Raw genomic sequence first — 10,956 nt, forward strand, 5'->3', positions numbered from 1 at the left:
ACTATATTTAAGGGATAGTCTGTAACTTCATAATTTTGGCAGAAATTTTGTTCTTCGTACATCGACTACAGGTTTTTCTCTCTTTTCAAAATCATGTTAGCCAGTATTGCAAATGTTATTCTATTTTCTAAAACACGTTCAAATGTCCAGTGTTCACAACCTGTATTATGTAAAGTCAGCATTGTTATTGTTGGTAAACACATTTTGGTCTGGACTAAACTTTAATTGAACACAATAACACGTGGACTTTTATAATATACATGCACACAAAGTGTATGTTGGTTGTATTGATAATATCAACGAGCTAATTCAACTTAAATTGTGAACCAATAAAGTAATACATAACAAAAATATTAACAAAAACAAAAACTTACAGCTTTACACTGTCACTTTAAAATGGCAAACCGTTGCTTCTGTATCCACTAAATATTTAAGTCTGAGAACAATTTAACTGGTAACCAGTGCATGTGACCCATGTGACATTTCTATTGTGCAAACATGAGTAATTTCACCTGAAAAACTTAACTCAAGTAAAAACAACTCTACACATGAGTGCTGCCTAATTTATTTAAATTAAATAGACAATAGGGATATGAAAACATGAGAATTGACAAACAAGTCAGTCCTTGGAGTTTATTAATGCATGTCTAAATTTTTACTGCCACATGTGTAAGCTACCATTCAATCCATTGACAATCTTCCCTTCTGTCATGAATTCAATAGGACTGCTAATGAATGGTTACTTCACATGGCTGAGCCTGATTTCACATGCATAGCTTGTGATGAATGTTCAAATTTTAACATGTCGTATTTCCAATACTGGCATGTGGCAGGTTGGGTGCTATGGACTGCCTATTTTCCCTCAAATAGCCATGCCACCTGTTCCACACAGTTATGTGGACTGGCTAATAGGCAGTTCAGTTTTGTAAGGGAATATACTTTTCAGTATTGTGTTGTGCTATTTCAATCATAATATTGCTGATTTTACACAGAACAACGGCATTGTGAGGTTCAAGAGTTGGTATTTCATCACGCTACAAGAAGTTTAACAAGGAACTCCAGCTTCAACAAGGAACAAAAATGCTGAAAAATATTCTCTGTCTGTCATGGTGTAAAAAATTTTGGTGGCCCACCCCTTACCTTCCTTGGAATTTTCATGGCCCACCCCAAGAACACTCATTTTTTTTCGTGGCCCCCCCCCCCCCATTTTCTCTTCCGGCCCCCCCCCCCTGCCGTTAATTGTGCTCGGTCCCTTACCCGGCGTCTGCTTATAGTTCTCTCATTGTGCTAAACTCATCTTTTACATGTACATATCTATCAATGTTTGCAACTGTTAGTACGATGTGTAAATCCTTGTTTACGAGCATGTTGTTCCAGGTCTACATTGTTTGAGTGTCATGGTCGTTTACATATGTACAAATAAGTTGTTCTGTTTCTAGGGACCATTGTTGTGCAAACAGATTATGAAAATATTATGCTCACACACAGTCCTCCCATCTATGGTGTGACTCACATGACCTTGTTTCACGGTAAACCGAGGTCAACGAGTTCACGCGGGGACAAATAAGAGTCTCGTACCGGGCATTTACTGCGAAAACGGCTGGCAGTCTGTTTTTTATTAAGGAAATAACCCCCTTCGGAAGAAATAACTGGAATTAGATTATATGCCACATATAACTGTTAAAATTTAAGAGGTACTTTTCAGTTGAAAAATACGCGAGTAAAGAAAATAGTTTAGATCGAGGATGTACCCAGAAGCATTCGCGTCACTATATTGTGCTCTGCTGTGAAGAAGGTTCGCTTCCCTCCTCTCAATATAATTATGCGATGGAATCGTCAACTACTCGTACTCTCTTCATAGTGCGCTTCGAATGATACAGTGCCATCAGTAAATTCTCAGTAACACACTGAGTGTTTTCTGATTGAATGTAGAGCTCCCGATTCCAGTTCAGGTTAAACAGAGTGAAGTTATGCACGTACGTACGCACACGCCCAGTTTAAAGTCCATAGTTCAGCGCCTCGACAATCAGGTTACAGTTTAATGAAATTTACACAGCACACTAACAGGTATGTTAATTAGCTGACGTTTGGTTCTTAATACCAAACTAAACTCGCTAGCTGTAGAGGCATCTGGCTGTTCAATGATGTAGAGTCACAGCACCAAGCTGTGGGACCATAGCGTTGTGTTTAACGACTTTTAGCCCTCCACGGTGGTGGAGGCGTTAAAAGTCGTAAAAGTCAAAATCAGCACGTAAAAGGCAGGAATCTCGTCTGGAAACACCACACTATGGAATCACAGCTACTCATCACCAAGAATACACCCGTAGACTAGTATTATAGCCTTTACGGTTCTACAATGATTGTAGTTAGACGCCTCATGTTAAGGTAGTATGTGCCACGATGGGGAAAGACTTAAACGTTTGTTCAAACTTTCCTCAAGGAACATTTCAACCATTTTCTTTCAAAATCAAGATTAAAAGTCTGGGTCACCTTGCAAATTTTTGTACAGGAGAAATGAATTACCCAAGATTTACCAGTATTTGAAATTCAAAATGGCCACCATCCCTATGCTAACGCTATCGAGTAATATAAAATTTTCGACTTTCCACAAAATAAGACGGTGAAAAGTTTCTCATAAATAGACCTTAAAATGGACCCCCACAAATTGTTAATCTGAAATGAATTGGAAAAGTTTGAGTCTAATATCTGTCCCGGAGACGCATTCTACCTTAGCGCATAGGTAGAATTAAGAGTCTTCTCATGTTGATAACACAGATTGGCTTTTAGAGAACAAAATTAAATTCCTTAAAAAGCAGATGATATCCTACGTGAGGATGGAAACAGATAAATTATTTACGGCCAAACACTTTGTGTAAGATTGTAACGAAGGGGAGTTGTATCTAAAACACTGTTGTGTTACATGCTCAAGTAAATGTAAAACGCTTTTTGTCTCAGGATATGATTTTTATTGTTCTTCATTACTATTGTCAAACTCTTCATTGAAGCAAATTGTCTCTTTGCTTATAGTTCAGTGAAGTGATTGCACAAGCCAGAAAGAATTAAGCAAAATGTGCATCAACGCAATAAGTTGCCCTTCCTTGATATAGGATCATGTTCTCAAACTTCCCCCGTTGATTCAATTGATATGATTAGCTGAGGACATTTTTGTAAATACATTTATCAAAGGTCAGACCAACGTCAAAGGTATAGATTTGTTGAAAACTCTGTGACTGTGTATGTATATGAAAAACATTCCGCACGAATTTCCCAATATATAAATTGAACATGTTACATTTACATGTTTATTTTATTCAGGTACAGTATTTCTTGTGATCTAATGAGCTAGTCCTTCTAAGAAGCATTGTACTGGCAGTATTGCCCTTGAGAAAGCATTAGTATTGTGGAGCCCTGCCAAGATACAGGTTTATACCTCAGTGACATTGTAAATATAATTAATGAATCTAGGTAATTCCTGATCATGGAAGACACTTCAGGAACCAGTACCATCAGCCCACTAAACATCTTGTTCGAAGATTTACAAGAGGAAATGGGTGGAAATGATGTGTCGAAAATGAAGAGGTTACTCAGAGGAAACCAGCTGTCTAAGGAAGAGAAGGAGAAGCTTCAAAGTGCCTCTGATGTCTTCCACCACTTAAAGGAACGTGGTTTTATAAATGAAACTAATTTAATTTTGCTTGTAGAGTTGCTTGAACGGATGGGAAAAGTACCCCTGAAAGAAAAAGTATACAAATTCCAAAGAGAAATAGTGCTACAACAGGTAGGTTTGTGATGTAAGAGTATTTCTTTTACACTGGGGCTATCTTTCTTGTGCTATTAAACAAATCTTGTCCGAGTGTGACGTTCATGTTTAATAAAAAAAATACCTCTAAAGTCATGTTGAAGTTTTATGTTACTCAGCATTGGCTCAGTGTATTTTTCAGTCTGACAGATTATGCTATACTACTTTTTCATGGGAACCACCTACCTCAAAAATGAACGTTTGTTATTCTCTTGAATCTTTCCAAACTTCGATTTTGTTATTCTCTTGAATCTTTCCAAACTTCGATTTTGTGTTTCAACTTACCGAAAAAATGACATGAAAATAGTGTCAGAGAATAGTGTCAATTTAGAGACTATTACAACATATTCTGAAAGACATAAGCTTAAGAACTTCAGTTCATATCTGGTTGATGGAAAGTTACTGAAATTTACAAAACATAATTCGTTGGGGGAAGCAATGTTTCCATTTTTGGCAAAACAACTCTTCCTCAAAACGTCTCTGCAAGATTATGTTCAAATTTCATTTGATGGTGAATCTGGAAGTTATCATTCAGATATTAGTGAATTATCTTGCATATGTATATTTTCTGACCTGTATTTTTAAATTTTAGCTAAAACATTCTTTGCCATTGAAAAGTCTTGTCTGATAGCTTTAATATTTGTGTTACCACTGTTGTATGCATCTTCAAGTACCTGCATATCAATAAACAACTGCACCAAATCAGCATCAATAGTTCAAAAAGGGGTTGATCAAGCAGACTTGATCCATAATGACAGGTTTACATAAAATTTGTATGAGGTCAAAGATCACATAGCATCAAGTAGTACCAAAAGTTTTTCTATAGATGAAATACTACAAGGTTACAGGCGCAGCTATATAACAGTCATTTGATATTTATTAGGTAATTACTTAATAATTATTTTTTATATGAACATCCTTTCTCGATTTCTATAGGCTTGACTGGTAAAGTCACAGTGGTGATTGATGATGAAAAGGAAGAAGAAGAAGAAGAAGAAGAAGAAGAAGAAGAAGAAGAAGAAGAAGAAGAAGAAAGTCGAAAACTTGACCTTGAAGAAAGGCGAACAAAGCTCAGAGAAAGGAATGTAGAGGTAGCATTCAAAGAAGAAATGTTACAGTTAGCTAGGAGATACATTTACTCAGTACCAGAAAATGACACGGCTAAGCTTGAAGAATGTATGCAGAAGGTAAAAGAATTCGGGGCAAATTTGATTGGAGCTAAAATTAGGTCCCTAGTCTTTATTTTGAGTTTCCTGACAGAAGAGGATTTAGATTATTTCTGGCAGAAATACAAAGATGGTACAGTGGAGAAGGCTCTAACTAGTATACTTATACCAACTGACATAAGAGACAAAGCTGAGAAGGCTGGTATTACCATGAGAATCAAGCTGGAGATAGACGAAAAAGAGTATGAAGAAGTACAACAGAAGATACATGGTACGTTGCTAGTGAACTAACAAGAACGTAACAACATCACAGAGTAACATACATTTTAATGCCAACATTGAAGGAATTAGAGCTATTTGACAAAGAAAATACTCAGGCCTCACACAGTAGTAATGGTGGAATTTTGACTCAAGTTACTGAATATACATTTTCTAGACCGATCAACTGGATTTTCAAGTTGTAGAGCTTTTGGCAAACATCATCATTGGTGTAACTAATTTTGATTTTTAACTTAAGACTCACACAACACATAAACTTTCAAAAACTGTCTTTGTTTTCATTTTCTTAATTACTCAACAGAAATGTCAGCTGTTTCCGCTGCATTCAGAGCAACATGGCGTCGAAATACAGTGTGTAGAAAATGGGAAGCTTTTGTCACGGATAAAGTACAGGATGAAACACTAGCAAGTAATTTACTTGAACAGTCAAGGTTTGATCCAGTAGCTGATGCTCTGAGACAAGAAGAGTTTTTCTTCCCTTGCCTTGTATCCTTTTGGTTTGCAAATTCCTTTACTTTTGCTCCGACAGTAACAAAAGCAACTGAGTATGCTGTCATACAGCATGCAGAGATGTATTGTGAAAAAAATGATGTGAAAGTTGACAATTTCAGAGCAATTTTGAAAGTGAGGTTTAATGATATTGGAAAGTGTCTGTATGATCATATCACTTCTGAAAATGTTGGTAAGTTTAATCCGTCATGGATTGATAAAAGTATTTCAAATTTGGAATCACACGTTTTTGGTTTGTTGACTAAGTCTGACGATTGTTATACTTTCCAAAGCAAATTTATATTTAGTTACATCATTGCAACGTATTTGAGTAACATTTTTGCTTTGTCACCGAATAATATTCCAATGTTACTCAGGGAAGAGAAAACAAAGATTTTGCAAGACAACCTGTCGTATTGTTTTCCCTACGTCACGGGAATGTTGTGTGAGAAAGCATCATGTTTCCTGAAAGAAGTTGTTAAATTCAGTGCAATACAAACGTCTGTTGATATTAACAATCTTGGGTTGGTTGGTAACTGTTTGTTTGAATCAGGGAGGCCTTCTGTCTTTGCAAGAGAAATCGATGAGGTGATAGGTTATAACCATAATTTAGATCTGTCAACTTGTACAGAGATCTCCAATCAAAGTTTACATGCTCTCGCTGTAATTTTACAGTATACTTCTTTCATCAAAGACATTAAATTGTATTCAGAAAGTGATGAAGCATTTCTCTCAAGTGAATTCAAAGAATGTCTGACAAATATCATAGGAGATCATTTCACTGTTGACATGTGTACAATCAGAATAAACAATTCCAAGGACTTCACTGTAACTGCCAAGTTTTTGAGAGTTCTACCACTGTTATTTAAAAATGTGAATAAATCTGGCAGTGGTGCAACTCAGCAACCAGCAATTACATCATTGACCATTTCAAGTAATGTGAACATATTTGACGTGATTCAGGATTGCACAATGTATGCCACATCTAGACAACTTAAGCCTGACAGAGTTTGGAGAAAAACTCTGTGAGCATTTCTGCTCTGTTTGTCTGAGGGGACAGTCAGTCTAAATATCAACACATTGCGTTTAGCTGAAAATGGATTGCTCTGGAAACATTGCAGAATATTGCTAGAGGTATTGAGTAAAATGCCCTGTCTTATTAGTTTAGACCTAAGAAGAAACAGTATTGGCAGTTTAGGGTGTACATTATTGCTGCCAATAAGAGATCAAATAGATGTAAGGGTAGAAGATAATAACATTGCACAAGGTTTACGTGAGATTCTACCATTGTGTACCTCTACAGCACAGCATCAAGATGTTGTTGATCTCACTCTAAAATCATTGGATGATGTTGCAAGTTTTATAAGAAGTTTAGAAAATATAAGACACATAGATTGCACAAAATTAATCAACACTCAGTTGTCAAACTTGAGTCTAAATTTATCACTACTTAGTAACATAGTAAGCATTGATCTGAGTGATACTGAGTTGAACGAACATATTGTTTTGTTGCTAAGTGAGAGATTCAACCATTTAAAAGAGCTTAAAAAGGTAAATCTAAGTCATTGTTGTAGTAGCAGACACGACATGAAAGTTTTATTGCAACACATTCCTCAAGAAGTGACGGATTTAAACCTCAGTAACATCGACATGTCAGGTCAGTTGCTCAATAAGTTAAAACGTTTCAGAAATTTGAAGAATCTTAACCTGAGTAACAGCAATCTGAAAGCCAATGATCATGTGTTTAGATTCATTCCCACATCAGTGAGTCACGTGAATCTAGGTCAAAATGATCTTCAAGGATGGAGCTTTGAAAAGCTGGACAGGTACACACAACTTGAAGATTTAGATGTGAGTCATAATGACCTAAATTTTGTTGATATGCAAACGATTTTGAAATTGATTTCATCATCAATCACTGCACTTAATGTAAGTCATAACAATTTGAAAAGAATTGAGTCCTTTGAGCATTTAGCTCAGTTGAAGCAATTGAACTTGAGCAATAATGATCTTGACACATGGCTTAATTTCTCACTACCATCCTCAACAACACATTTAAATTTAAGGCATAACCAAATAACAGATATTGGCCGAAGGCTCAATCATCTAACACAGTTAACACATCTTGATATGAGTCATAATAAGGTTAACCAGTCACTAATTGACATTACTCAAATATTTACCAACCACAGTAACGAGTCTGGATTTCAGTTCAAATGACGTTGAAAATGTAGAAAGAGTTGGTAATATTATATCCACTTTAATGACGTAAAGTGCATTAATCTCTGTTCAAATAAGTTTCATGATGTTGGTATAGTAAATTTGTTGAATGATATTAGCAGCACAGATATGGCAAAAATTGTTGTAAGTCATAACTATACGTTGATGCCTCACGTCATTGATCAAATGCCAACTGTATCAATCAACTTAGAACAAGATAACTTACGACTCAGTGACGTTAAGTGTAGTTCTATCTATGATAATCTGATGCATGTTACGGAGGTTAATATGTCTGGGTTATCGAGAGAGAAATGTGTGGGAATTTGTAAGAGTTTAATCTTATTGACAAACTTGACTAAGCTTACTCTCAAAGGGAAAAAATGGCGTAACGCGGAATTTCAAGACTTTATACAAAGGCTTGCTTATCTGAACCTCGAGTACTTGGACCTTAGTAATAATAACATTGGAGACAGTGGTGTAAAAAAATATATGAATGGGTAGGGTCAATGCTTGGTCTTACTCATCTTGATCTCAGTCAAAAAACATAGGAGACAGTGGTGCAGAGAGTTTGAGTAAAGCGGTAATATCAATGGATGGACTTACTCATCTTGACCTTAGTCAAAATAACATAGGAGACAGTGGTGCATGGAGTTTGTGTGAAGTAATAAGGTCAATGGATGGCCTTACATGTCTTAAATTTAGTCATAATAACATAGGAGACAGCGGTGCGAAGAGATTAGGTGAAGTCATGAGATCAATGTATAGACTTATTCATCTCGATCTTTGCCATAACAACATTGGAGAGAGTGGTGCATGGAGTTTGAGTGAAGGAATGGGGTCGATGGATGGACTTATGCATCTTGATCTTAGTTATAATAACATTGGAGACAGTGGCGCAATGAGTTTCAGTGAGGTGATGGAGCCAATGCATAGACTTATCCATCTTGATCTTAGTCACAATAACATAGAATATATTGGTGCTCGGAGTGTGAGTAAGGGAATCATGTCAATGGATGGACTGACTTATCTCGATCTTAGTCACAATAACATAGAAGACGATGGCGCAGAGAGTTTGAGTGAAGGGATCAAGTCAAAGGACAGACTTACTCATCTTGATCTCAGTCATAACAATATAGAAGTTGGTGGTGCAAAGAGTTTGAGTGATGTAATGGAGTCAATGCACGGACTTACTTATCTAGATCTCAGTCACAATAACATAGGAGTTGATGGTGCAAAGTGTTTTAGTAAAGTTTTGGAATCAATGCATAGACTACTCACCTTAATTTTAGTAATAATAATATGGAGCTGTTGGTGCAAACAGTATGGGTAAACGAATGAAGTTAATGCATGAACTCACCTATCTTGATCTAAGTCATAATAATATAGGAGACAGTGGAGCAAACAGTTTGAGGGGAGGGATGATGTTAATGCGTAAACTTGCTCATCTTAATCTCAGTCATAATAACATAACAGAGAGAGGCACAGAGAGTTTGAGTGAAGTGTTCAGCTCAAAGCATGGGGTTACTCAACTCGATTTTAGCCACAATAATATAGGGGACAGTGGAGCAAAAACTTTAAGTGAAGCGATGAGGTCAATGCATAAACTTACACATTTCAATCTCAGTTACAGTGACATAGGGGACAGTGGCATAAAGAGTTTGAGCGAATCATTAGGGTCAAAACATGAACTTACACATCTCGATCTTAGTCATAATAACATAGGAAAAAGTGGTGCAGAGTGTTTGAGTGAATTATTGGAGTCAATGCATGAACTTACTCACCTAGATCTTAGTCATAATAACATAGAAGAACGTGGTGCAGAGAGTTTGAGTGAAGGGATAAGGTCGATGCATGGACTTACTCATTGTCACCTTAGTCATAATAACATAGGAGACCGTGGGGTTACGAGTTTGAGTTTTAAGATGAGGTTAATGGATGCACTCGAACACCTTGATCTAAGCAATAATAATATTGGCGAAAGAGGTGCCATGACTTTGAATTTTGGGATGATGTCAATGCATGGATTTACCTATCTTGATCTTAGTCATAACAACATAGGACACAGGGGTTTAAAGAGGTTAAGTGGAGTAATGAAGTCAATGCACAGACTTGCTCATCTGGATCTTAGTTGTAATGATATAGGAGCTGGTGGTACAAGGAGTTTGAGTAAAATCTTGAGGTCAATGTATGAACTTGTTCATATAAATCTCAGTAACAACAATATTGGAAATAGTGGTGCAGTGAGTTTGAGTAAAGTGATGAGGTCAATGAATGGACTGACTCATCTTGATATTAGCCATAACAGCATCGGAGACAGAGGTGCTAAGAGTTTGAGTGTGGGTATGGGGTCAATGTGTGGACTTGGGTATCTTGATCTTAGTCATAATAAAATAGGAGACATTGGTGTGAAGAGCTTTAGTGAAGAAATGTTGTCAATGTATGAACTTACCCATCTTGATCTCAGCTACAATAACATAGGAGACCTAGGTGCACAGAGTTTAAGTGAAGGAATGAGAACACTGTGTGGACTTGCTTTTCTTGATCTTTGTCATAATAACATAGGAGACAATGGTGCAAAGAGTTTGAGTGAAGCGATGTGGTCAATGTATGAGCTTACTCATCTTGGTCTTAGTCATAATAACATAGGACACATTGGTGCACAGAGTTTAAGTGAAGGGTTTTGGTCAATGTATGGATTTACTCATATCGATCTGAGTCATAATAACATAGAGACAGCTGAGTGGAGTAGAGAGTTTTAGTGAAGTGATGGGGTCAAGGTATACACTAACCATCTTAACACAATCACATACATTGTAGACTGAGGTGCAATTGGTTCTAACAATGTCATTGAAATTAACAGAATGTAAAATTTGAGCTTGTCCCAAATATCTCTATCATGATAATGGATGTTAGATGTAGTACCAAAGAGTTTTGTTTTTTACTACATGTAAGTTAAAACCTGCCGTAACTGTGATAATTCTGCATGAAATGAACACAACAAGA

General features: G+C 36.5%; 1 protein-coding gene across 1 annotated transcript; it reads left to right on the forward strand.

Annotated features, from left to right (window-relative positions):
• The first annotated feature begins 9,274 nt into the window (after window positions 1–9,274).
• LOC139129295 (protein NLRC3-like) lies at window positions 9,275–10,712 on the forward strand. The gene has a single exon (XM_070694933.1). It carries the CDS (start codon window positions 9,276–9,278, stop codon window positions 10,710–10,712), a length of 1,437 nt encoding a protein of 478 aa, XP_070551034.1. The 5' UTR covers window position 9,275.
• The last annotated feature ends 244 nt before the right edge of the window (window positions 10,713–10,956 follow it).

This window comes from Ptychodera flava, chromosome 3, assembly GCF_041260155.1.
Source record: "Ptychodera flava strain L36383 chromosome 3, AS_Pfla_20210202, whole genome shotgun sequence".
Classification (NCBI taxonomy): Eukaryota; Metazoa; Hemichordata; class Enteropneusta; family Ptychoderidae; genus Ptychodera; species Ptychodera flava.